Source organism: Patagioenas fasciata, chromosome 5 (assembly GCF_037038585.1).
Source record: "Patagioenas fasciata isolate bPatFas1 chromosome 5, bPatFas1.hap1, whole genome shotgun sequence".
In the NCBI taxonomy this organism is placed as follows: domain Eukaryota; kingdom Metazoa; phylum Chordata; class Aves; order Columbiformes; family Columbidae; genus Patagioenas; species Patagioenas fasciata.
Window position 1 is genome coordinate 68,707,596 of NC_092524.1, and position 27,215 is coordinate 68,734,810.

Sequence of the window (27,215 nt, forward strand, 5' to 3'; positions counted from 1 at the left end):
ACCAATTTGCATGATTTCAGGGAGACACAGTGTGCCAAGACCTCTCCTGTACCAGCACTGAGCAGTGGTTGCAGAGAGTGTGGATCTAGAACTTGCCTCCATAAAGGAAAGGAGAACACTATGGAGCATGATGATGCTGATTGGGAAAGCTCAGATTCACACACCATTAAGCAAAATTCTACTTTTCAAGAAGCTGTGGCTGGCCAAAACACAGCAGAGGACTCATGTTCTGCTTTGATCTCTACAACAGCCCCACAGACACCAAACGAGGCACCTAAGAGCCATCATGATGCTGTCTCTTGGGGCAATATTTCTGGTCAAAGCTACCCCTCTTCTCCTATCTACAGGTCTTGTTATGCAACAGATTCATGGGATTTTTAAGTGTTAAATTACAGACTCCACAAGGGTGGAGCAAACAAGTTACAGGAGCAGTCGTATTAATTTATGCCCCTGTTATAACTCTGTGGTATGAAATGAGGAATGATGTGAAACCAGTCCCACCCTCTCCCGGGGATGCCGCACCAGGGTTAGAAGAATAACCCCCATTTTCACTTGAGGAGGTGATTTCTTTTCCTCCTGCGTGTCCTGAAGCCACTTGCAGGGAAAGAGGGCAGCAGGGACAGACTGAAGTGTCTTGTCCACCATGCACCCCATAGTTATCTTCTACTTCACACCCCTATGGCAGCACTGGGCCTTGGTCACCCATGTTTCCATAGAGCATGGGAAGCAGAGGAGTGTAAATAATGCCAGGATTATGGCCAGAGCTCTATGACTACCTTCTCCTGCCAGAAAAGGAGAAAGAGGCATTAAAAAGTCTCTGCCAAATGATTTCTTCCAATGAGGTGCATTTTCTGCATTGCTTTTACAATCACAGCTGACTGCCAAGGCAGGAAGGCCTTCTTAGGACAACTCTTTTATTATTTATGTTGCTCTCACGTGATCAGTAACAACGTCACCGTCCCACATCTCCAAAATGCTGCCAAAACCAATTGCTTGTAACAGCTTGGAAGGAGACAGCTGGTAGGAACATAGGCTCCCATCGTGCAGCCAGCCTTCTGGGCACAGCGTACCATGGTGGGTGAAGATACCCAAGCAAGTAGTGGGTGCAGCAGCTCTAAAAAGATCATCAGGGTAAAACCCTCAAACTGATGAGTTCAGCTAAGCCCAGCTTGTGGTCACTGAGAACCTCTCTAGGGTATTTGCAGACTGTGCTGCATGAGCATAGTCTTAAAATGTTTTGTACTGGAAGGGAAGCCAAATCAAAGCATGGCCTGTCATGGGAATTATCAGTCTGTGGCTGATTGCACTGAGTCAAGGAAAGGGGCAATTGGGAAGAACACATCCCTTGGGTGGGATCCTGCCACACAAATCAAGTTTCAAGAGAAGAAAGAGTACATAGAATCCCAGAATGGTTTGGTTAAAGATCACCCCCTAGTTCCAACCCCTTCCACTAGACCAGGTTGCTCAAAGCCCCGTGCATCCTGGGCTTGAACACTTCAGGGATGGGGCACCCACAGCTTCTCCAGGAAAGCTGTTCCACTGCCTCACTACCCTCATAGTGAAGAATTTCTTCTATGTATCTAATCTAAACACACCATCTTTCAGTGTAAAACCATCACCCCTTGTGCTATCACTACATGATCTTGCAAAAAAATATGGGTTTATGGAAGTCACAGCATGACCTCCGTTCCTTCTTGCTGATGATATAATTCACTTCAGCAGAATTTCACTGCTGCTAAATATTGCATTTAAACACCATACAGTTTATCATGACCAGTAATGCTCTTTACTCTTCTTGCCAAAGCCCAAGTCCTGCACAGGGCTTGCTGACCTTGCCAAGACAGTACAAGGAGAGATTCAGATTCTGATCTTCACCTACTTCCCCCCAAATCTGAGGGGATTCACACTTATTCAAGTCCTGGCTCATTGCCCATCACAGGGGATCTGAGGCACTGAAAAGCTTCTGGAGATAAAACAAAAGGTAAGAGATATCCCAGCAGGGTCCGTGGGTCTGCTTCTGTATTAAGATCAAAAACAACCATTCCTAAGAGCCGCACTTCCAGCAGCATCCACCACAAAATTGCTTTCATACTGAGCCAGGCTGGAGAGTCAGTTATAGCAACACGAGGCTATTTTAAAATGGAAAATAAAGGAGAACGCTGTGAAATACACAGTATGGCCTATAACAAGTTTGCTCCCTGGTTTGCTGCAGGACATCTCTTCCAACCTGAAATATGCAGTTGCTGAACTAACCAGTATAAAAATCAAGATGAGAAAGAGGTGACTTCTCAAGTGAGGGCATTCAAATCAGTCCAGATTTAATGACTACGGCCTGTAATTAGACAGGGCAGGACAAGACTGATGAATGCAGACAGTTTATTTCTCTTCACTCCATTTTCAAATGGAAAAGGGCTGTTGGTATAGTACTTTCTTCCAATCACAAAAAAATAAGCCCCAGCAGAGATGTTAATTCAATTTTATCTGACAAAAAGCTGTTCACTTCTCTTCAGAAGTATCCAATTCAACCACCCTGCCTGGAAAAGGAGCAACTAACAACTTAAGAAAACATTTGATTTCAGTTTCACCACCCAAACCCAGCATGGATCCATTGCAGATGACACAGACTAAGGGGTGGATCTGTTATTGTGGGCAACAGTCCCCAGGGTACTGAGGTTTCAGCCCAAGTTCTATCAGATGCTAGAAGGAAAGATAAAGAAGCATGAGCACTGACACATCCTTCCATCTTCCTCCTGCAGCCTCCACCATCCTTTGCCAAGGGTAATGCTTCTCCCCAGGGTATTTTTGTGGAGAGTTTCAAACGACACTGCTGGTCTGTCCTTAATCACAGAGCAGTTTGGGTTGGAAAGGACGTTCCCAGCTCCCCCAGTGTCCCCCCTGCCATGAGGGGGGACATCTTCACCAGCTCAGGTTGCTCAGAGCCCCGTCCAGCCTGGCCTGGGATGTCTCCAGGGATGGTTCAGCCACCACCTCTCTGCCCAACCTGGGCCAGGTTCTCACCACCCTGAGGGACAAAAACCTCTTCCTTATGTTGAGCCCAAATCTCCCCTCTTCTAGTTTAAAACCATCACCTCTTGCACCCATGCGGTCTGAAGTGTTGATGCCAGCCAGGAGGAAACACATCATGAGGTCTCCCCACACTTAAAGAGAACTTATTTAAAAAATAAGCTTATGACTCTTCCTAGAAAATGAGTTAAGAAGCCAGCACTCTGGTCACTGCCTCCTGCGTCACTGACAAGAGGGACGGCATCCCAGTTGCCCTGGGTAGGACACAGAAATTGAAGAGTTTGCAGGGTGGTTTGCTCCGGTTCCAAAGCCCAAAGCTCCCCAGAAAAGCCTCATGAGCAGCTCTATCACCAAACACGGACCCCAGCCATCCACAGCTCCTTGCAAAGCCTTCAAAACAAACTGCCACATACCTGCTTGTCTGCGTCCACCTCCCCAGGGCCCCGAGGGTGAGCTGCTTAATCCCCAGATTAAAACAAACACCAACTCATTAAAAACTTTCACCCGCACAGCGCGATTGCCTTTCAATAGCAACACTAGGGGCTTTCTGCTGGTTTTTGTTTAAGCTTGAAGATAAGCATGGGAAAGCAACAACATTAAAATGATATTTAAATAAACTCTAATTTTTGGGACAAAAGAAAAGCCAGAAACAGTTAAAGATTCAAGCATAGCCCGGCCAAGCAGGAACAACAGTGGGTCAGGTTAGGAAATGTCACCTAACCTGCTGAAGGCAGACGACCAGGGCCAGAATATCACAAAGGACAAAGTTACTTGAAGAAGTTTCATTCCTCTCCCAAAAACCGTCATCTTTGGTCAAACACTTTCAGAAAAAGAAATAAAGCTTGGTTTTGATGCAGAATTCTATCGCACTTTTTCCTTTTACATTTTTGTGCTACAAAGGAGGAGAATTGGGGATGAGCTCCCATCTACTGTGAAGAACATGGAGGTCAACCTGCACCAGAGGGACAGCAGCTCCCGTTTCAGTCACAGCAATCAACTAGAAACAAAACAAAAGTATGTACAAAACAATTAATAATTAATTCATTTTGCATGTGCTTTGTTTCCCAATCTTCTGCTCCTTGCCAATTCAGCTGATATCTAAAGAGCTGGTGAGGAATTACAGTATCGGGCACATTAACCATGCTGGGTTAAGTGCCTGTCTTATTCACACCCCTACAACCTCATTTACATATCTAATGAGGTTACAGAGACTTAACAAGGCAGGTCTTAATCCATACAGTCAAGGTCCAAATAGCACTCCCAGCCAGAGCCTTGATTTCCAGCAAAAACACTGTTCACATCCAAAAAATAAGACAGGTCCTTGTACTGTGACACAGCTTGGAAGAAAAACGTAAGGAAAATCTGAAGAGTCTTTTATAAAGTTATGTAAAGGGCTACGAGTTCTGAACTATTTTCTGAAAAAAAAAGCAACTACTGCCTTCAATTCTGAAGTGACATGCAGCTCAGATTATTGTGCACAAGGAGAACAAGATGCAACAAGAATAGGTATAGAAAGGAGAAGAGGACTAGGAGAGCTCTTCTCACTGAAATTAGATAAGATACAGTTTCCTTGGAATGGTAAACTTGAGTACACAGGTCAGCAGAGCAATAGGAGCTGTTTAAACCCAAAGACAAGTGAATATTGTAAAATAACCATGAAGTTAGAATCACAGAACCCAAGAATGTGAGGGGTTGGAAGGGACCTGGAAAGCTCATCCAGTGCAACCCCCCCATGGAGCAGGAACACCCAGCTGAGGTTCCACAGGAAGGTGTCCAGGCGGGTTTGAATGGCTGCAGAGAAGGAGACTCCACAACCTCCCTGGGCAGCCTGGGCCAGGCTCTGACACCCTCACCAGGAACAAGTTTCTTCTCAAATTTAAGTGGAACCTCCTGTGTTCCAGTTTGAACCCATTACCCCTTGTCCTATCATTGGTTGTCACCAAGAAGAGCCTGGCTCCATCCTCCTGACACTCCCCCTTTCCATATTGATCCCCATGAATGAGTCCCCCCTCAGTCTCCTCTTCTCCAGCTCCAGAGCCCCAGCTCCCTCAGCCTTTCCTCACACGGGAGATGCTCCACTCCCTTCAGCATCTTGGTGGCTGCGCTGGACTCTCTCCAGCAGTTCCCTGTCCTTCTGGAACTGAGGGGCCACAACTGGACACAAGATTCCAGGTGTGGTCTCCCCAGGGCAGAGCAGAGGGGCAGGAGAACCTCTCTGACCTACTGACCACCCCCTTCTAACCCACCCCAGGTACCATTGGCATCCTGGCCACAAGGGCCCAGTGCTGGCTCATGCTCACCCTGCTGTCCACCAGAAAGTCTAAGCCACCCCGATTAACCAGGAAGACATCACCTTCAAGAGCTATATGGTTAAGATGATCTCCCTCTAGAGCAGCTGAGTTGAAGGTGTCCATTTTCACAGAGTTATAGACTGTTCCTGACACCACACAACAGGTAAAGCATCCCCTGCTTTTCTAAAAGCTCTAAGCACTCTCCATGACACTAAACCATGCAAGTAGCTCACTCCCAACAAAGCCTTGAAGCAAGCCTAGATGAATGGAACCAGCCTTAGGGTTTACATACTGTTGCAGAGCAGGTTTGGATTTTAGGGTATGTGGTACATGAAAAATAGGATGGACCCATCAGAAACACCAGCGTATAATACTCTTCCTTGTTCTCTTCAAAGCACCTATAGGAGAGTAGCAAGAGACAGATTTGTTCCTCTCTCCATCTCAAAATCACAAGTGGACAGTCTCTAAATCCCAAATCAATGCTGCAATTGGCCAAGCTGGAGTTTACTGAGTTGCAGGGCATCATTCATCTTAAAATGTTTTTCTGAAGAGCTTTGATGCATCCAGGGTAGTATATGGGGCAGTCTAACTGCTGAAGGGCTTCTCTGGACTCGTGGGTTGATCACAAGTACATCAAGAGGCAGCTGTCACTGCTACATCTGGGCAGCCTTAGAAAGTAGCACAGCAACATCTGCTCTACATGTCAGAAGAGGCTGGTCCTTGCAGGGTTGGATGAATGCCAAGACATCTTCCCATTCTCCATTCCATGTACTTTTCTTCACAGTCACCACCACCCTCGAGCCCTTTCAGTGAGACTTTGCTGTCCAGACAGGATGGTGGCACACAGGAAAACCAAGCCTTGAGTCTGCATTGACAGACACCAACCCACCCTCACCAACAGCCACAGGCAACAGCGCTGTAAGCTTGTCACATTGAACCGGCTTGTCACCCAGGCTGTGACAGGCAAGCCATCACTCCTGGCAGCAGGCTAGTTCTGTACTAACTGCTGGTTTGGGATTAGCACACAATGAGGACATGACCTTCAAGGAACTCACGGAAGGTGAGCTAACCTACCTTCTGCTTGGCCACAGAGCATCCTGGATCACATACAGAACAGTGACAAGAGCTGCTCAGATCACGGAGTCATTTTGGTTGGAAGAGACTCTCAAGATCATAAAAATACACCTGTTAACCCACCCCTGGTACTGCCCCATGTCCCTGAGAACCTCATCTCCATCTGTTCAACCCCTCCAGGGATGGTGACTCCAGCACTGCCCTGGGCAGCCTGTTCCAATGCCCAACAACCCTTTCCATGAAGATATTTTTCCCAATATCCAATCTAAACCTCCCCTGGTGCAACTTGAGGACCAGCCAAAGGCACCAGCTGCTGTTGTTCTCTGCCCACCAGGTCTCAGGTAAATACTGCATGATCTTGCAGAGCTGATTGGAAAGTTATACCAAACACTCATGGAGTGCAACCAGCTCTGCCCATGGGCACCACGGTGGATATGATGGCAAAGGAGTCCAGTCCAAATGCATCATGGTTTCTTTCAAAAGAGCCACTTTTCAAAATGCATTGGGAGGCTTACACAGTGGTCCCAAGTATTCAAGCTGAACTAGATGATATCATTTGGACTCTAGATGTCCTACAGAGAAAGCTACAGTGTTAAACTTGCTAGAGAGAGACAAATTTTGGGCACAGTGACAAAACACATAATTAAGTCTCTCAGACAAGTAAGCCTCATCCTCTGCTGTGTCCTCTCCTCATATCCTATAATCCCTTTATAGGATTTCTCTGGCTAGGAATGGCAAGTAGAACCAGTCTCACCACAGAGTCAAGGTAAGAGAATATTTGCTACCCAGCTGATCTCTCCATAGTCTAGTAGAGAGGAATATAAACCCACCTTGAGACATAGTCAAAGCACCTCAAGTTTGTCTGTGCAATTTAGTTTTGAAAATAGTTTTGCATCCAAGCCAGGTAGGGGAATGTACTGATGCAATTTACTGCAGGCAGTTTGGCACAGATGGTCCCAAGAAATCAAGCTAGCTGAACAGCAGGGGTTTATATTTAATGATGAGCCAGGCCCTCAGCGAGACAAGTCAGGATGCCCCATGGAAGGTAGTGGAGACCAGCCAAGCTCACTCAGCTCCTCGCACTCCTTCCACCAGTGAGCAAGGCACAACCTCCCCACAGAGAGCCAAGATCCCTCTCATTAGGAACCCAAGCATTTGTCTGCAACAGCAGCGATGTCTGATCTTCCATCAATGCTGGTGAGGCCAAACCTCAAATCCTGGGGGCAGTTTTGGGCCACTCAGAGCACCCTTCAGGTGCTGGAGCGAGTTGAGAGAAGGGAACGGAGCTGGTGAGGGGCTGGAGCACAAGTGTGATGGGAGCGGCTGAGGGACCTGGGGGTTCAGCTGGAGAACAGGAGCTGAGGGGAGACCTTCTGATCTCTGAACTGCCTGAAAGGAGCTTGGAGCCAGGGGGGGTGTTGGTCTCTCCTCCCAAGTGAGAAGCAATAGGACAGGAAGAAATGGCCTTAAGTAGCACCAGGGAGGTTTAGATTGGTTATTAGGAAAAATTTCCTCACGGAAAAGGTTATGAAGCACTGGAACAGGCTGCCCAGGGCAGTGGTGGAGTCACCATCCCTAGAGGGGTTGTAAAGACATGGAGATGAGGTTCTTCAGGACATGCTTCAGTGCCTGAGTTCGGTTAATGGTTAGACTTGATCTTGAGGATCTCTTCCAACCAAAATGGCTCTATGATTCTGTCCTCAAAGAGCCTGAGCCCCCCGTGGGCTGGAGCTTAGCAGATCTTCATGGGAAACCACCCCCAAACAGCTTGTATCTGGCACCATCTAGATATTCTGAGTGCAAGCACTAGGAACTGTAATTTGGGGGGAAACAGAAACCAAGTTTCCAAATGCTACTTCACCATGAGGATGTGGTACCCCCTAATTGCCATCATACAGAGGAAAAGCTACTAGAAAGCAGCTTCGCAGCTCAAAACCTCCTTTTGTGCTTAATTGGGGCAGCAGCATCCCCAGGCAGAACATCTATCCCCAGGTGGTATTTGTCCCATTTTATAAGAAGCAGATTGGTGATGCCCAACACCAGGGAAAATTCTGGCTCACCGCATGAAGGTCTCAGTTGATCAGAAGAGATTTAGACCACAAAAGCTGTGCCAGTTGTCAAAAACACAGAGCACACCAGTGAGCATTATATCCCTTGGATAACAGGCACCTGCAGAGCTGGACCCCAGAGCCAAGAAACCCACAGCCTTCTGGTTGAGTCATCATCATTTACAAAAGCTGGTCCTAGCTACAGCCTGCATTTCCCCTTAGAGCTCAGAGCATATTCAAGAACAGGGAGAACAGACCTGTTGTTGCATAAGGGAGCTCAGTAGGAACCCAAGAAAGTTGCAGCAGTCCTAGGTCACGTTTTTAAATGCCTATCCAGAAACTCTCATTAAATACAGAGAGACCGGTGCTCAGCTGAAACAGAAATCCCTCTTATCTTCCTGTGCAGACAACCAGGCTCCTAAAGGAGATCCCAGAGGGCTCAGAAACACTTTAGCATCCTGAATCATCCTGCTCATGCTAAGCAGGGACCTTATTTCTCAGCCTCAAAGATCAGGTTTTCCCCCACATGTGCCCTTCTCCCCCTGCTGCCACTCGCCCATCATCAGCACCACATCCTTGTGTTGCCAGATACATGCAGGATTCACCCTGATAAGGGGTGAGAGCTGTAGCTGGAGGACCAGAGCTCATGGCAGGATTCAAAGCCAGCAGCAACACAGAGGACAGGAGCTGCAGCACCTTGCACATGCAGCGGTGAGAGCTCCCAGCTTCTGCTGCCCTCTAAACTCAACAGGAGGGCGAGTTATTGCTTCATGCAGAGAAAAGATGCTGATTAGCTGTTGTCTATGGCACCCTACCTCTCATCAGAAGAAAAATACCATCTGGCATGCCACCCCTGGAGGGCTGCCAACCTTTGCAGTAAAATACGAATGCAAGAGAAGGTCAAGAGAAAGGAAGGGGAGCAAAACAGTCAGAAAGATTAATCCCTGCCAGGTGGTGTCAGTCCAGAGACTGGAGTACAAAACTGGATAGATGAGCAAGCAGAGTTTAAGTAGGAGAAAGAACAAGCAGCAGAAGTGAAACAAGTCTCTGCAGGAAAGTCATGGCTGAGCTGAAGAGATATCAGATCTGAGCTGCAAACCAAGCCCAAGGTAGGATCCACTTCACCTAAACCTCTCTTTGATGGGTGGTTGCCCAAGTAGAATTTGCATCACTGGGTTTCAACTGCCTGAAGACAAAGCAGAGACTCCAAAACTGGCAGTGGGAAAAAAGAGTTTAAGAGAAGGGAGCCCAGTTGGTGACACCAGGTTGGAGGAGCAGCGATGAGAGGATCACAGAATGGGCTGCGTTGGAAAAGCCCTCAGAGCTCATCCAGTCCAACCCTTGGTCCAACTCCAGCCCATTGACCAGATCACAGCACTAAGTGCCATGGCCAATCTCAGTTTAAAACCCTGCAGGGCCGGTGAGTCCAGCACCTCCCTGGGCAGCCATTCCAATGCTGACCACTCTCTCTGCACAGAATTGCTTTCTAATCTCCAGCCTCAATTTCCCCTGGCAGAGTTGAAGCCCATGCCCCCTTGTCCTATTGCTGACTGCCTGGGAGAAGAGCCCAATCCCCCCTGGCTAGAACTGCCCTTCAGGTCGTTCTAGAGAGTGCTGAGCTCACCTCTAAGCCTCCTCTGCTCCAGACTGAACAAGCCCAGCTCCCTCGGCTTTGTGGGTAGCATTGAGTTGGGAGATGGTCTCAAAGTGATGCATCCCTTGCCTCTCCCAGTGTCGCACAGGGAGTGTAAATAGGGCATCACTTGTCCTGGCAGTGTTTCTGTAGCCATCTCACACAGGACATCCTCCTGCATTGCATGCAGTGAGGACTTCAGCAGTCTGAGCATGTCCCCATGAGTGTCACCTGGTACAGGGGCTCTGCAATCAATGCACACACCAGCAGTTACAGGTGCAGAGCTGTACACCACTGCTCCCTCTCCAAGGGACAACACCATCCCCCCCACCACAGCCACTTGAATTTCAAGCATCCTCCATTGACACTGGTCACTTCTTGCTCCTGTGCCTCCAGAAAGGGGACAGGTCGATCAACAATTTTATTAACAAAAACAAATGCGCAAAGCTGTGTGGCAAAGAGACAAATTAGGGAGCTCAGTGTCAAGGTACGTGTCCCACTCCACATGAAACTGCCTGTTTCTTAGCCTTGGGATCAGCAGTACCTTCTGACTCCAGGCGGTCCAGCCCATAGGTCACAGCCGTACTGATCCTCCTGATGGACGGAAGAGCTGTCCTCCTGACAGAAGGTGCCACTGGTGCTGGAGTTACCAGGACCACAGTTCTGCTGGATGGTTCCTCTGTCTGTCCAGACTGGGTACCAGACAACCCACCAGCAACTGGAACAGCCTCCTCACTGGTAACCAGGACATCTGTTTGATCTACAGGAGAGAGAAAGCAGCAGTTTGGCACAATATAAACCCCCATCATTTAAGAACAAACTCCTCAATGAAAACTTCACTCAGAATAGAAGTTGCACATCTTGAAAGAGGCAAGAGTTTAAGTGACTCTAATGAGTCTTCTTTGGGGTCTGCCAGTCACCACCCCATAGCACTGACACCCTGCTTGAGATCTGAACTGAGCAAGAAATCTGTTTATTACACAGATAAAAGTTAGTTTAATTTATAATTAAATCCCAGAAGCAAATTAGATGAAACTGCCAGAAGAGCCTTTTCCCCCCACAAAGGGACTTTAAGAGATACAATGCAAATAGGTTTTCTCCTTCTGCTGCCCTGCAATATAAATGGTACCAGAAAAGCTGCTCAGCAGTAGTTTCATCACAGTGACATCCTCAACTATAGAAACACACAAGTTCAAAGTCGGCTTTGTGCTAAGGAAACCCTTTATATACTCCCATCAAGAAGACAGGCTCCTAAATGTACCTGTCAAGGTGACATGAAGCCAGTGGGCAGCAACCAGATGAACATGACTGCTGTATGAGCTACATCAACCCAGTATGAACTCACCATCCCTCGACGGAAGGTTCCACATCCAAAGGCTCACCAGACTCCTGCAAGAAGGTGTCAATCCCCAAACCACTGCTCCCACCTCACCCTGATGAAATATTCTCATTCTTCAGACTGATTATCAGGAATCTGGGACCACCTTCGGCTCCAGAAATAAAAGCTCTCCCTCCATAAAGAGAAACTGGGTTAAATGCCTAAGGCTGAAAGTCAGCTTGCTAGCAAGGACAGATGTGGAGGTTTTGTTTTGTGGTGATTTTTAATCTCTACTCCATTGTTATTTTGGGAAAAAGTAAAAAAAAAAAACACAAAAACACACATTCTGCCATATTTTGATGTGGTGGATCTGGCAGCACAGGCAGAAAGCAGTGGCAGCCTGTACTAGGCTAGAATAATAAGTCACTTAGAATATGAATGCTGTGTGTTGAGACTTCAGTGTCCAAGCATTGATTTTTGGTTTCAGGTGTACCACCTCATGTGGAAGTAAGTCTCCTGTCCTTGAAGCAGAACCTTACCTTCTATTTCTGGAGCATTTGCTGCGGAGGAAGTACCAGTTGCCACCAACATCTGGGTGGCACTAGGAGCAGTTGGCATCTGGGTGTCCTCCCCACTGTTCTCCTGGGGGAGGCTTGTGGCTCCTGTCCCCTGGGTAGCACCAGGCACCAGTGTCACCACTGACAAAGCAGCATCGACCTCCTCGGCAACAGCTGTCACCTCCCAAGCGACACCTGCGGCAAGAACCTGTGTCAGTACAGACTCACAGCAACAGGACACTGAAAGAATAACTCTGTGCATCAGCATTTCCAGAGCCACAGCGCACACAGCTGGTCCAGCCAAGTGTCACCAAGGCAGTGCAGCAGAAAGATGTGGGAATACTCAAATTAAAACAGCAGAATCAGTCCTCATTTTCTTAATTGCCCCTTGGGGACATGTGCACCCACTGGGGAGCAACGCCAAGTGAGTACAGCCCTGCAGAACCATGGTGTGAGATACGATTCGGAACACGTGAGGCTACCGGGGCAGCGCTTTTAGTGAGCGGCTCTCATGGCTTTGAGACTTCAGCTTTGTAGAAGGGTTTATTTTTGTTGTGCAAGTCTTATTGATAGCGTTGTTTCCCCAACATCTGGGAAAGAGCAAAGAGGGAACCTGCTGACAAGTCAAGTGCTTATAAATTAATCTAGAAATTAATCAGTCAGGTTTCAGCACCAGCATGCAATTAGCAAAAGCTAGATCCTTCAGTGAGGAGTTAAAGATTTAATTGCTGAGCACCTTTAAGTCCTAAACCTCATGTTCCTCAGCCTAAGAATGTGTCATTGCCCAAGACCTGACCAGACTCTTCAGCATTTCCCCTACATTTTAAACAGGGAGTAGAAACATTGTCATTGGGCTGAAGGTGCCACCTCCACAGGTAAGTACAGCACAGGGTGACACTGTCAGCTGTCTGGGAGGAAGGTTTGTCTGCTGGTAACAGGGTTGGCACCAACACTGGGCAGTTCGAGCCTGACCACAGCTTCTCTGCAGTGGGGGACAACACCAGGAGCTCCTGTTGCAGAGCTCTGGACAGATCTTTTGATCCAAGCATCCTTGTAAAAAGTCATTAAAGACACCAGTTACCCACAGCCCACCAGCACAGCTCAGTTATTACTGGATTCAGGAAGCATTTACAGCCACCCATTGTCCCTGCATCTTCCACACTGACTGCAAGTGTCCACAGGGAGTAACTGAGAGATAAATGATCCCAGATGCTAATTAATTCACCCCCCCTGGAGTTATCCCCCCTCCATTTTGCAGGGCTTCCAAGTGAGCTTGTGCAAACACCACCTTTGGGTCCCTGGACTTGCCACAGCACAGAGTCACTTGCAGCAGTGTTATCCTTGAAACCAAGCACTTAATCAGTTGTTCAGAGACTGGGCTCCCTCCCTGGTCACAGGAGGGTCACACCAGAGGCAAATTTACACCTCTGGTTGAGGTGAGATGCCCACAACCAGACTACATCTGTCCCTCTCAACTGCTGCATTAGCACCAGAGCTGAAGCCCCTGCTTTGGTAGAACACTGCACATGTAGAACATCACTAAGTTATTTCACCAGCTAGCACCAAGTCTCTGACAAGACCCCAATTCACCACAGACACCCCCATATCCAAGCACCCCCTTCATCCCCAGGCTTCACTGACAAAGCCTTTCCAGCCTCAGTCCGGTTTGCTATTGCAGCCACTATCTCTCAGCTTGAAGAGCAGAAGGTGCAGCTCAACCCAGTTGCTTCACATAACATCCAGCACAGGGTACCACCCAGACTGTGCCCACTTGTACACAGGGACATCGTGTGTAGGAACAGCCAAGGCTGGGCACTACTTTATGGATGTGAATTAACTGTTTAGGCTTTTACCTCTGCAAAGGTCCATAGCCTTTCCTGGGAGGGCAAAGCTGTGTCCCACCTGTGCTGCAGGTATCAAGATCACACCTTTCTCCACTTTACCCCCCCTGAAAGCAAGCACAGGTTCCAAAAGCATCCCTCCCAAACCTACACTTCTGTATGCAACGGGCAAGTTTTACCTTTCCATGAGCTTTCCAGAGTAGGAGAGAGATCAGACTGTGTATCTGTCACCACAGCAGCCTCTGGCTGGGACAGCAGGATGCTTTTCCCCTCCTCTGCTGTGACTGTGTTTATGTTTTCCAGCGAGTTGAGATCAGCCGCATCCATACCCGTCAGGTTTGCAGTGTGGAGAGCATCACTGCTCCCCGTGGAAGCCGCCGACACCTCCTCCCCTCGCACCAGCTCTGTGCAGTTGGTCTCCTCAGCAAGCTCGGGAGTCGGTGGAGGAGACACCGGGGAGGGCAGCACTCCTGTTGCATCCTCTTCCTCCCACACACCTCCCTGCAGGGTCTGGGATGGTTCTGTTGCTCCCTGGTCCCCCGTCACCTCCTCACGAGATGTGCTTCCCCCTTGACTTACGTCCCTCAGTTTTGTGTCATCCCAGTCAGTTGGCACGGTGTCCGTGGGGCGGATGGTGACAGTGCCAGCTGTGACAGGCAGATCTTGTGTGACACCCGGCCCAGCTTCCAGGTGGAGGGAGGTCTCGGTTGCCGTGAATGGACGTGTCATGGCCATGGATGCTCGTACAGCCAGGGACTTCAGAGGGCTCCCTGTGCGAGCTCTGGGTGTTCCCACCTCCGAGGTCACACTGGGAGCCGGGGGAGTTGGGATGACGTGGTAGTCGCTTGGTGTTTCCCAGCTGGGAGAACTGGGGAGCAGCGTGGGCTGGGGTGCAGCTGAGGGGCGCGAGCTGGTCTCTGCCTCCTCGCCTGGCCCAGAAAGGGGGTTTGCTGAGAGGCCAGCAGAGCTGGGCTCAGCTTCAACACCACCCCCTGTGGTGGTCTCACCAGTGGGGCTGCTGACAGACTCCTCCTGGACAGAAGGGTTCAGCGTGGTCACAGCTGTGGTCAGCATGGCCTTGAATGCAGCATCCTCATCCAGCTCTGATTTTGTGGGATCAAACTCCTCTCCATCTGTGGCAGCCACAGCAGAGGTGTGAGCACCCAGGCTCTGGCTGCTTGGGATGATGTGGTTTGGGCTTACGGGCAGAGTTTCTCCTTCTACAGTGAAAGCTTCAGTGAAGGGCATCTCAGATGGCTTTGCTGACACTCCACATGGTTCTTCAGATGCCGTCTGCTCAGAAGGGCCCAGGTTATTTTGGAAGTTCAGCATGCTCATTCTTTCATCTTCCAGCCCATTCCCTGCCCAGGGGCCATGCTGGACCTTTGTCATGTCCCTCTCCTCCGGTGGCTGAGATGCCAGGCATGGTGGGCTGGAGGACAAAAGCAGGATGCTGCAGGTGACCACACAGATGTTAAATCCTGTTGATCTACTCATAGCGGAGAAGAGACCAGCCCAGAAGCCTGCAAGGCTGTCAAGTCCAGAGTGTAAGACCTAGGAAAGGAAAAAGGAACCAGGTTACACATAATCAACCAGCCATTGACCCAGGACCTTAAATAACCGAGTGACAAGTTCCACGCATGCTGGTCTATGGCAATTTCTAAGCAGACCCCAGATACACAACCCAAGCAATGGATCCCTCCTTCTATTTGACTGTTCCTAACCTACCCAATCTGAAGTCTCATCCCAGACCAACCCAAATCTTGATCTGAAGCTCAAGACAGACCATGCCAAGCTCTCATCCCCGTGAGAGAGTGCTATGGTCTACCCAGTAGGCATCAGACTTGCAAGCATCTGAGGAGGATCAGCCTGTTTGCTCTTTACAAAGTCCAGGACTCATGCTTGTCAGGCCCAGACTGAAGTCTCAGGCCTGTTATGGCAAGTCCTGTTCTGTGCATTGACACAGAAGAAAACCAAGGACCTTGCACAGAGGACAAGGTGAGTCTATAGGGCACAACATAGGACCAGAGCCAAAACAAAAGGCTTGAGGGCTGCATTAGTATCACATCCTGTATAGCTCCTTGGCCCATCAGAGAAAAGCTACAGCCCCAACAGCAGCACTGCTGCATTAGCACAGGCTCTGTGCTGCACTGCACCATGGAGGCACTTCCAGAGAGTTTCATGTTGATAATCACTGTGTGTTCCCAGAGTTTCCACGGGGGCTGAACCGGTAGCCCAGCCGTGATCCAGCCAGCTGACAGCCTGCTCTTGGCAGGCTCCGCTGCCTCGGCTCAGGCTCCCAGACAAACACCTCACAGCAGCAGGAACCGCTCCCAACCACCCCCTTGGGCAGCTGCCCCAGTCCTGGGTTTGCTGCACCACCACTCAGCAGCAAAGACCACGTCACCCGCTTGCTACACGCAGGACAGCTGGTCACACAAGGCTCACGCACATAGAGCCCTCCATCGCACAGCCAGTCTGGTAAGCTCCCCTTCCCAGTTTTGGGGGGCAGTTTGCCAGTAGCACGGTCAAGCCCTGCCACAAGAAGTCTCCAACCATCAACAGCTTCACCTGCTTTGGTTGGCATGGTCCCAGGGCCAGTGAACCGCTCTTATTAATATCCATTATCCCTCTGCAGCTCAAAGGTACGGAAGAAGGTTGGGGTTGTGAGACCACCTCTTGGTCTTTATGATAAGAGAAGCAAAGGTTACCCTTTGCAGTCTTGCTCATGGGCACCAGGATGAGTCCCCCAGCTTGCTAGGCTCCTCATTCTCCCATGTAGGTAAATATTACTTGCATTTGTACACACACAACGCAACAAGCTGCCTACTGCTTTGTTACACGTGGGTGTACCACTTCTCCACGCCTGCTCATGCACCCACGTGCAAGAGGTAACCACCGTCACAGCGAGAAGCATCTTCATGACACCACAGTTGTGCTAGTCCATCTAATTCACAGGCCCTGTGTCCTGCTGTTCACGTACCTTTGTCTCCTCAACAGCATTAATGTGTCTAGCCAGCTGAACACAACCAAGACACCAGAAAGCCAGTTTGGTCACACCAAGATGATGTGTATTTGCATTATAAAACAAACCTCCTACTCCACACAAGAGAGAAAGACTTCTCCAGCTGAAGACCCTTATGATCCGCAGGGCTGTCTGCAGCACACAAGACAACCTCAGCATTACCAGCTCAGAGTCAACTACCGCAGGCTCCATCAGCTGGTTGAGCCTTCAGGGTGCATAGAGTCATTTTTTCCACTCCCCCTGCAGCCCTGGTCCTCAGCACTTCGAGCTGCTGGAATAATTCCCCATCACAGCCCACACACATGCACCAGGCGCTCGGGGACAAACAGAAGCCACCAAGAAGCTGTTCACCAGCAAACACACCTTCCACTTCATCTACAGTATCTCCTTTCTCTGAAGGATGAGCGGCTACTCATCCATCTCCTCCACCCTCCCTCCCAAAACAAACAGTTGAGAACTGACAGTATTCAGCTACTCTTACAGGCTAATTCTTCATGCTCTTTTGTAATTAAAACACACTAAGAGTATATTATGCAAGTTAAATTGACAGTGCCCAATGACATGCATCTGCCTTGCCATGCTGATGAGTACAAATTACCTTCACCTCACTCCTTTAGCAAGTGCCAATTCAGATGAGGCATATTGATAACACCAAAAAAATATTGTTTATCTAGAAGTCTCTTTAAGCTACATAAGTAATATTAGTAGTAGTTAAACCTAATCAAAACTCCAGCCACACTTGAAAGACAACCATAGTATTTCTTGCAGTCATATACATCGTGCATATGTATATACTTCTGTAGGTTTCTAGCTCCCAAATAGCCTAAGACATTCAGGATGAGGTTAGCAGAAACATCAAAATGTTCATTTCTGTCTTCCCAACAAGCTCACTCCATCCTTCCCAGGAACCAAGAGTGGCAGGGAATAAGAGGCAAAGCTGCTCCCTTAAAGGCTGGCTTTGAGACATCCATTAATTAAAACAAACCAAGAAAAGAGTACTAAGAGCCTTTCCTCCTCCTGGCTATTAGATAACGTGGACAGCCAGTACAAGTTTGATACAAGAGTTTCCAAAGCAGTTTGGGCAGCCTCATGCTGCTCCCCCTAGTCTGAACAGCACTGGGGACTGTACTTCTACATTTGTAAATGGCAAAAATAGTGTTTGAGAGTTATTTGCTCAGGAAACACCCATCAACTAGATCTAGGCTGGCCTAGACCTCTACATCCAGTAAAAGCTCAGGACAGTAGCACAGAGCTTGCTGCAGGATCATGGCACAAGTTCGCACTTCAAAGAAGATTAGTCGGAGCTTAAGACCTACTCAGCTTTAGGAAGAGGCTGGATTAGACTGTATAAACAGCAGTGACCTGGCTATCTTCTTAAGCAGAGTTTGACACCTCTCTGTAGCACTCCCAATTGATGCTAAGTGCTCCAAGGTTGAGTGGGTAGCTGGCTGCCAAGCAGTTTGTTACTCCAGCTGCACTGGGCTATACGTTTATCTCCCATCTGGTTGGTTTTATGGTCAGCCTGCTCTACAGCCTCAGCCAAGCAATAAAACTAAGCCCTTCCTCTGTGGTAAGCTTAAGCTTTCTCCTTACTAGCCTGAAGCTGTGGAATAACTCGGTATTTCATGCTGCAGGAACTCCTTGTTCCCAGATTTCACCTGGCATTCTGAGCCAAAGCCCTGGACAACATCTGCCAAGCACCAACCGGGCTCTCAGCAGAACACTAATCCTTGTTTTAAATAGGAGGCACACACAGAGGGCGAGAGACAACCCAACTGCTTCCCCTGCAAGCAATAACAACTAATCCCAAGAGATGCGTTTCCCCGGCCACAGACCAGCACAACTGCAGACAGGCAGAGAGCTTTACCATCATGGAACAAAATAAGTTCCCCTTAAACACCTGGTAGGCTGGAAAGCAGCACAGAGGGCTGCTGTGCTAAACACAAGGTGCCAAAACTGGACATCTCCAGGAGCTGCCCATGAGAATGAGAACTGCCTACCGCTGCAGGCAAGCCGCCAAGCTGAGGGATAATAAATATGAATTAATCAGCTGCTAAAGCAGTCTGCAAGGCTCGGTTGGATCCCCCTGAACCAGGCTGCTTCCTTGCTCCATACCATTAGCACTAGCAATAACTATCAGACCCTCTGAGTCAGAGGCACCTATTTGAAGTCAGTCCCATGGAAGCCTGATGAAACAAACCACAGAAACAACCTCAAAAGGAACCTCATCTTGCCATGGCCACTCCAATGGGGGAGCTCTGAATGTGGACAAGCACAGAGCAGACCAGTTTCTCCCATTCAATAGCTGTTCCTTACACAGAAACAGGATAAAACTCCCCCTCTGCCCCAGTTGCCTGCAGCTTCTCCCCAGGATGGCTCTTTAGAGTTTCACCCAGCCAGTTTATTTAGAGAAAACTAAGGAAACACTTTGCTGTTATTTTCTGCCTTCGGCAACTCCTGGCTGTGCTTTTCCTGAACTGTTGAAAGAGCAAGGGGAAAAAAAAGCACTGAGCTTTTAACTCACTTGAATTAATCACCCTGTTCTAACAGTCCCTCTCCCACATGGAGAGGACACTTCTACAGCGAAGCTGAAGTGGCTGCAAGCATCGTATAGCACAGAGCACAGGAGATTAACAGGGCAGCTCCAGACGAATCACTGTCGAGCCTTTGCAGAACACGGCTTTTCACACCTCCAAGTACAAGCTCGATTATGGCAGCTTTGACCGGGTGAATGGTCCTGGATGCGCTCAGCTCCGCAATTCATCTGCGGATGGATACAGGCAGTGGACAAAACCACCGCAACGCTTTTAATGTGAAGGTTTAGCCAAAACATACAAGTCAAAGAGCAGCCAGCAATCAAACGCTGTGTTACCAGAGTGCTAATGTACCCTATCCAAGCCTTATTAGTCCTGCTGAACACAAAAGTCAGCAGATAACACACTGCAGACCTCCAACTCCTACTTTTGCACACAAGCTGAGGAAAACGCCTTCATTTCACCTTACATTCTGTCCTTGCCCAGTTCAATCCAGGGAATTTTATAACCAATGAACAGAGCTCAGCCAGTTAAACCACAGCGAAATCCCAAGCGACACAGCTCCGCACCAGCCACCAACACAGCCCAAGTCAGCCAAGCCAAACTCTGCAGACACAGCCACGCATCAGAGGGGCACATCCTCCCCTACCTTTGAGAACAGATCCTTACAAGCAAACAAATTAGATATTAACATTCTGTAAGGCCAGCTTCCTACTGGTCCTTGCGAGGCACCTTAATACATAATACATCACCTCTGCTTCCAGCATCGGTGTTCCAGCAGTAGTTCTTTGAGAAGCGAGAGACATGACATGTTTTAGGCATTATTCCCCCAGCCACTAAGCGATCGCTTGCTTTGTTCGGAACAGCACAGACCACCTATGGAAATCCCTACTCGGATTTGCAAGTAAAAGCCGTGTAGTTCTTCATGGCTTTCTGACCCCGTGCCAGGTCCCCAGCACCACACAAGTCAGAGATCTACCAAATTCCTAAGGGATTAAAAAGATTGAGAGGAACAAGGAGGGGGGTTAAGAATGAGGCCAAAGGGTGCAGCAATTTTCAAACAGCAGAAGGATGGAAACGCTGCTCTCCAGACCGACTGGGAGTAGAGGGGTCGCATTCAGATTCCCATCAGCAAGAAATGCTCAAAAATTCCGGTGCCTCACCTAACGCAGACAGCAACACCGCACAGCGCATCTGGAAGATCATAAGTCTCTGCAGATGAAGATTTACGATCTTATTAAATACACCTTGCCAGGCCCTTTGAGCTTGGGTAGAACCTGCTTGTTGGCCAGGGAATAGAATCAGGGCTGGCTCAAGGCTTGGTTACACCCAGCGCACCTGCTTGCAGGGCACAGAGCCATCCGCTTTAGTCATATTTCCAGGTGAGCTTAAAGACCCAGAAGTGCATCTTTTCCCTGCAGCCGCCCAACGCGCCAAGGATCAAGTGCAACCAGCCACCCGGGGATTCCTCCAGCCCAAACCCACCGCAGGACGAAGGGACAGCGAAGATCACCCCCCAGCACACTCCAGGAGAAGAAACACCCCTTCGGGATTTCCCAAAGGGGCACATGGGGACCCCCATCCCCGCAGGACGGTACCCACCCCGCTCCCCATCCCCCGGGGCTGCGAGGACCAGCCCGCTCGCCGGGAACAAAGAGCCGCGCCGAGGATGCGCTGCCCTGCGGGCATCGCTACCGCCAAAAACACAACCGAAAAAAAGGCATAAACACGGGGGGAAATCAGCTTGGGGACGCGAAGCGGTGGTCGTGGGTGACCCCCCCGGCTCCTCCCCGGCCTCACCTGCTGCCCGCCGCCTCCGCCCGGTTCCGCGGCGCCGCGCCGCGCTCGCCCCCGGCGCCCCACGGGCGGAGCGGAGCGGAGCGAGGCCGCCCCCGGTGGGGCGGTGTCGGGGGTTTGGCCGCTCCGCCCGTGCGCCGGTTCCCGCCTCCCCTCGGTGGGTTTTGTGCTCACCCCCCAGCCGCATCGCTGGGCACAGCGCGCCCGCAGCCGCGTTTTGCCGCTGAGTTTCCCAAAATAAGAAAACACAGAAGTTCCAGCATCCCAGGCTGAGCCTCAGCCCGCGCACCCAGCTCTGCCCCACAAGCCGGGCTCAGGGTCTAACCCCAGGCTCCCTCTTTGCTTACAAGACGATACAAAAGCAAGGCCTACAGCATTGTTAGTGGTTTTCCAGCTATTACACATTCTCCTCCAGTATTTTCAGCTGTAGAGGTCACCTTCCTCTAATACTCGCCCTGCAAAGGAGGATGACTTCTTAAAGAGCATCCCACACATGCATTAAAAGAGCTTCCTTTTTTGTTGTTGTTGCTTTGTTTTAAGCACTTGTTTGGCCAGAAAGAAAGAACAATAAACAATTTTTACTCCTGGTCTCCTCTTCCCACCTGTTTGGATTTTTTTCCACCAGGAATCCCACAACTAATCTAACAACAAAAAAACGTTTACACCATCAGGTTCTGTAGCACACATCACCTCATCAAGCAGCTCAAAAGACCATACCTTGCCTCCAAAAACACAGGAGAAGACACCAGCTTGGCTTCCTCTTGCTTCAGCCTGAAGTCAAGGGCACCATAAGGTCCCAGCTGCGCACACACAGGGTTTTATACCTGGTCTCGGGCAATGAGTGGCTCAGAGCGGAGCTGCAGCAGGTGCAAAGCGTTTGTGGGGACAGGGACAGGTGAGAAGAGCCCAAAACTAATGAACGTTCAAGGGAGGAGATGGATGGGGTGGGGAGATCTGATGGGGGGGTTGCTAGGAGGGAAAAGGTAGAGGATATAGGAGAGTCAAAATGTTGATTTTGTGAATGTCCTCTACCACATGGAGCACATCAGTGAGTATCTCTTTACTTCTAGTTATAATAATCTATAAAATTAGGCTTGCTTGTTTTTTCACTCATGTAACAGTAAGATTTAACCTGCTTTTAGCTGTCAAACACTGGGCTCTCTAGAAAAGCAATGTCCATTTGATAGGACAAGGGGTGATGGCTTCAAACTAAAGGTTCAGGCTGGACATGAGGAAGGAATTGTTGGCCCTGAGGGTGGTGAGAGCCTGGCCCAGGTTGCCCAGAGAGGTGGTGGCTGAACCATCCCTGGAGACATCCCAGGCCAGGCTGGACGGGGCTCTGAGCAACCTGAGCTGGTGAAGATGTCCCTGCTCATGGCAGGGGGGGCACTGGGGGAGCTGGGAAGGTCCCTTCAACACAAATCATTTGATAATTCTACGAACATAACTTATTGAGGAAAACCGAGATATTCCTCATCAATGAATTGTTCTTTTCTTCCCATTTGTTACACTTGTTCCCTTTGCTAAACTCACCTCAATGTTCCACCTCTCTAATTTCAGAGAAATCGAGTGTTTGCTACTGGATTTCAACCAAACTGGAACCAACCCAATTCATTTTGGTAGCATTCTGCATCCAATATTCAAACTTTTGAAAGGCAGATTTCTTGTAGGTCAAGGCAATTTCTTTCCGAGTAATATTGCTAACCTCTGCATAAGTTGAAAATAAAGTGTCAAAATGCCTGTATCAGCAATAAAGGCAGTCATTGGCAAAAGACATCAGAAAGAGCTTCAGAGTCAGGCTTGGTGGAGCAAACGGTCAGACAGAACGATGTGAATAGTCCTATCTGGCTTTGCATCTACGAGTTGTAAAATCTGGGAAATTATTCATAAATCAATGTGTCTGGTGCTGCGGCTTCTTTCTAAATATATATATAGATATATAAAAATATGTGGGAAGAAAGGATGTTTACTCTCTCCTCTAAGGGAGACAGAGCAGAGGGGAAAGGAAAAGGTAAGAGCTGCATTTTTGTGGCCATTTTAAACATTATTAACCCCCAGCTCAGGCACCCAAACCTCTCCGCAGGTTCACCCACTGAATTCTTCCAGCAAACCGCAATCAATGAGGGCTTATTTTCCACCGCAGCGCTGCACACATTGTGGCGGGTCAGGCATCGATTCCCAAGCTGCTCAGCCACCCGTGTGCGGGGACACGGGCAGGAAAACAGGGACCCCCCTGCCAGAAATTAGAGCCCTTGGCAACAAGTCCACCGGGCTCAGCATTAGTAGCTACAAAATCAACCCCTTCCAGTTGACCTGGGATTCAGAATGAGGGGTATTGATTTCAACCTCTTTTCTATCCAACCTTTAAAATGCTCAGGATACGTATTTAAAATGTAAAGCGTGTGTAAGTGATGCTCCGCTCTTCTCACTTAATAGATTGGAGAGGTTTTCGCTTCCCCCTTGTCATTGACTGACTCTGAACCCAGATGGGCCCTGTGTACTCTCAAGGTTAAAGATTTCACTGGTAATCACGGTAACCAAAATAGACAGTTATCTGTGTTTTCTTCCGTATCTGGAATTGCAAATTCCCCATACGCTGCAAGTTTCTCTACCCCGCATCCCCTGCCAAAATCACGGCCTTTTTGCGTTATCGACAAAATCTGCAGACTGAAAGAAGGCGGCTTGATGGAAGAGGCAGAAATCAGAGATCGCTAGAGAGCGTTGCTTTGTTTTTCATCTCTATGCTTTATTAACTGGAAATACTAATTTTTAACTGGGCTCGGTATCCTGCAGAGCGTATCTATAACCAAGTAAAACGGGCCCCACTTCCACAGCAAGTTAAGAAATATCCATTCCTTTCCCTTCTTAGTGCTCCGGTTCGAGACCTTTCAGTGCCACCCTCTGCTGGGCTTGGCCTTCAAGGAATGCCCTTGGGTGAAATTCGGAGCTTAAGTTCTGATGTAAGCTGGTTTATTCTTCCATGTGGGCAGTGTAGGTGATAAAAAGACCACGGGACTCACGTCCCATTCCTGCCTCTGACTTGTTAGATGATCTTCAAAACCAAACCGCGCTGCTCTCTGCAGTCATCTCCCCTTCCATAAAATGGAAATAACGATATTTGATTTTTGTCAGACGCCCTTGTATGATCTGTGTATTATTATAGCAGCAAACTCCGCTTTATAAATTAATAATATAACGCAATACAGTGCATTTCTTTAAAAGGTGGTATTCCTGTTGCAGCTTATGGCACAAACTAAAAAGTCCTAATTAAGAGACTGAGTCATTTAAAAATATTCATGAAAGCACATTTTGTATGTATAAAATGAACTAAAAGATCGTTGTCCTGACATCAGAATAGTGCATTTTGTGGTGCTACTCCTGGCATCTGTGATGAGATGGTATCAGCTCTCCTAAGTATGTCAGGACATGCCACAGAAGGTAAAGGCAATTTTAAAATAGTTAACATTAATTTTGCTCCTGAATGACTTTCCCAAATTGGATATTTGGGACATGCAGCACATAAATCAGTGCACATCTCCATCTGTATTTTTGCTTCACAATTCACCTTTACAACAGCTGGTAGCACTTGTTTGAAGGGGACCTGTTCTTCCCGTTACACAGCAGTCATTGGAATGGAGGAGCAATGAGTCTAATTTAGGGAAAGTGAGAACAGCATCCCCTCTTACAGAGGGGAAAATACATTTAAAACAAGTCCACTTTGAAAAAGATACCAGGAAGTTTATGGCCAATTAATTATTTCAAATGTAATAATGCCACGGATGACCAGATTCCTTTTTCCTCTAACTGCAAACATGATAAATGCCATCTGCAGTCAAAACAAATCACAGAGTCACAGAATGTGAGGGGTTGGAAGGGCCCTGGAAAGCTCATCCAGTGCAGTCCCCCCATGGAGCAGGAACACCCAGCTGAGGTTCCACAGGAAGGTGTCCAGGCGGGTTTGAATGGCTGCAGAGAAGGAGACTCCACAACCTCCCTGGGCAGCCTGGGCCAGGCTCTGCCACCCTCACCAGGAACAAGTTTCTTCTCACATTTCAGTGGAACCTCCTGTGTTCCAGTTTGCACCCATTGCCCCTTGTCCTATCACTGGTTGTCACCGAGAAGAGCCTGGCTCCATCCTCCTGACACTGCCCCTTTCCATATTGATCCTCATGAATGAGTCCCCCCTCAGTCTCCTCTTGTCCAGCTCCAGAGCCCCAGCTCCCTCAGCCTTTCCTCACACGGGAGATGCTCCACTCCCTTCAGCATCTTGGTGGCTGCGCTGGACTCTCTCCAGCAGTTCCCTGTCCTTCTGGAACTGAGGGGCCACAACTGGACACAAGATTCCAGGTGTGGTCTCCCCAGGGCAGAGTAGAGGGGCAGGAGAACCTCTCTGACCTACTGACCACCCCCTTCTAACCCACCCCAGGTACCATTGGCTTCCTGGCCACAAGGGCCCAGTGCTGGCTCATGGTCACCCTGCTGTCCCCAGGACCCCCAGGTCCCTTTTCCCTACACTGCTCTCTAATAGGTCATTCCCCAACTTACAGTGGAACCTGGGGTTGTTCCTGCCCAGATTCCAGACTCTACACTTGCCCTTGTTCTATTTCATTAAATTTTTCCCTGCCCAACTCTCCAGCCTGTCCAGGTCTCTGGATGGCAGCACAGCTTCCAGTGTCATCTTAACAGAGTCAGGCCAGGTTCCTTTCTTTTGCCACGTTCCTCACTGCTGGCACAAACAGAAAAACTCTGCAAGGCCAAGAGATGCCAGGGCAGCCCCTCTGCCGGCTGCAATTGAGAGAAATCAGCCCTACAAGGAGACGCAGGATCCAGCTTCTGCTTCCCCAGCCCTCGCGGTTCTGCAGCGCTCACGAAGCAGGAGAGCCGTAAGAACTTGCTCTTGTCACCGCAGTCAGCAGATGTGACTTGGAGAGCGCGCAGCGGCCAGATCTGCTGAGTAGCAAAGCGCCATTTTTACACCGTCGCTTTTCAGAGGAGAAACCAGGCTTGTGGCGGCTGCTCCAAGGTCGCGGGGATCGGCCGCGCTCGCTCTGGGAATGCAGCCCGGGAGGACCAGCGTTCACCTCCACGGCTGCATCACAGCGTCCTGTAACAAAAATCAACACAGGTGATACCGACGTACACCACATGTTGCCATTTTCCCAGTGCTGAGGAAGCCATCCCCATGAGTATTGGAAGCTCAGCTAAAATGTGAACCACCTCTCAATTCCCTGTAGTGCTCGGATATTTTTTCCCCCTGTCCTACATACTCCACTACAAAATTAGGCTGACAATAAAAGACACGCTTGATACGCCACCCCAAAGCAAGTTAACCCTAAGCACTGTTCTGGCATTAAACCCTCTGCTTCTCCATCATCTTAAATACTTGTTCAGATAATACCCTTTGAAAACTTCAGCTTTCTTTTGCTTCTCAAAACATGCAAGCCAAACCAAACCCCTGAATCCACAGGTTTTAAATTAAGGCAGTTTCACACTGAAACTCCACCACTCACTAAACTTATGCCATGGGGCTGAAAGTCCCCAACCACGGGGACAAACGGGGTCTTTGCTGTGGCTGACACACAGCACCAAGATGCCTGGGTGGGAGGTGAACTGTGTTTTAGCGTGAAACAGCAATGCTCTCCATCCAGACACCACCTTTCGGGGGATTTTTAGGGCAATACAGACAACTTTTTGGGGTGGTTATGAGCAGAGAAATACACATTTTTGTATTGGAAATATTCAAACCAATTGAGCTGAAATCCTACAGCAGGACCCAGGTTAAGAAGAACCCCAAGCAGCAGAAAGACAACAGGTTTTCTTGCTCTTTCTCCTTTCAGAGCATTGATAAGTGGATCCCCTTGAGTCCCTGTGCTGGAAAAAGGTGAGGAAACACTCTGTGAGCTCCAGAAGCTACAAGAGATCTCGGAGAAATTGCTCTTTTATTACATCTAAAGCTTGGCCTAAGCATGCAACTATCTGATTGTGTGAGAAAACCGGGGTGCGTGCCTCAGTTAGCCTGTATATAGGGATTATAGAGGCTTAAAATCGAGTCCACAGACAAAGTCACCCAATG

At 48.9% G+C, this 27,215-nt stretch overlaps 1 protein-coding gene across 1 annotated transcript in view; it reads right to left on the minus strand.

Moving 5' to 3' along the window:
• ARMH4 (armadillo like helical domain containing 4) overlaps nucleotides 1-21,225 on the minus strand; it is a 72,862-nt gene extending 51,637 nt beyond the window's left edge. The window contains exons 1-4 of the mRNA XM_065839537.2: nucleotides 21,146-21,225; nucleotides 13,966-15,340; nucleotides 11,928-12,140; nucleotides 10,615-10,830 (exon numbers count right to left, since the gene is read on the minus strand). Of these exons, the coding sequence (XP_065695609.1) occupies nucleotides 10,615-10,830; nucleotides 11,928-12,140; nucleotides 13,966-15,283 (1,747 nt within the window). The 5' untranslated portion in view covers nucleotides 15,284-15,340; nucleotides 21,146-21,225. The remainder of the gene's footprint in view (nucleotides 1-10,614; nucleotides 10,831-11,927; nucleotides 12,141-13,965; nucleotides 15,341-21,145) is intronic.
• Nucleotides 21,226-27,215: the final 5,990 nt, after the last annotated feature.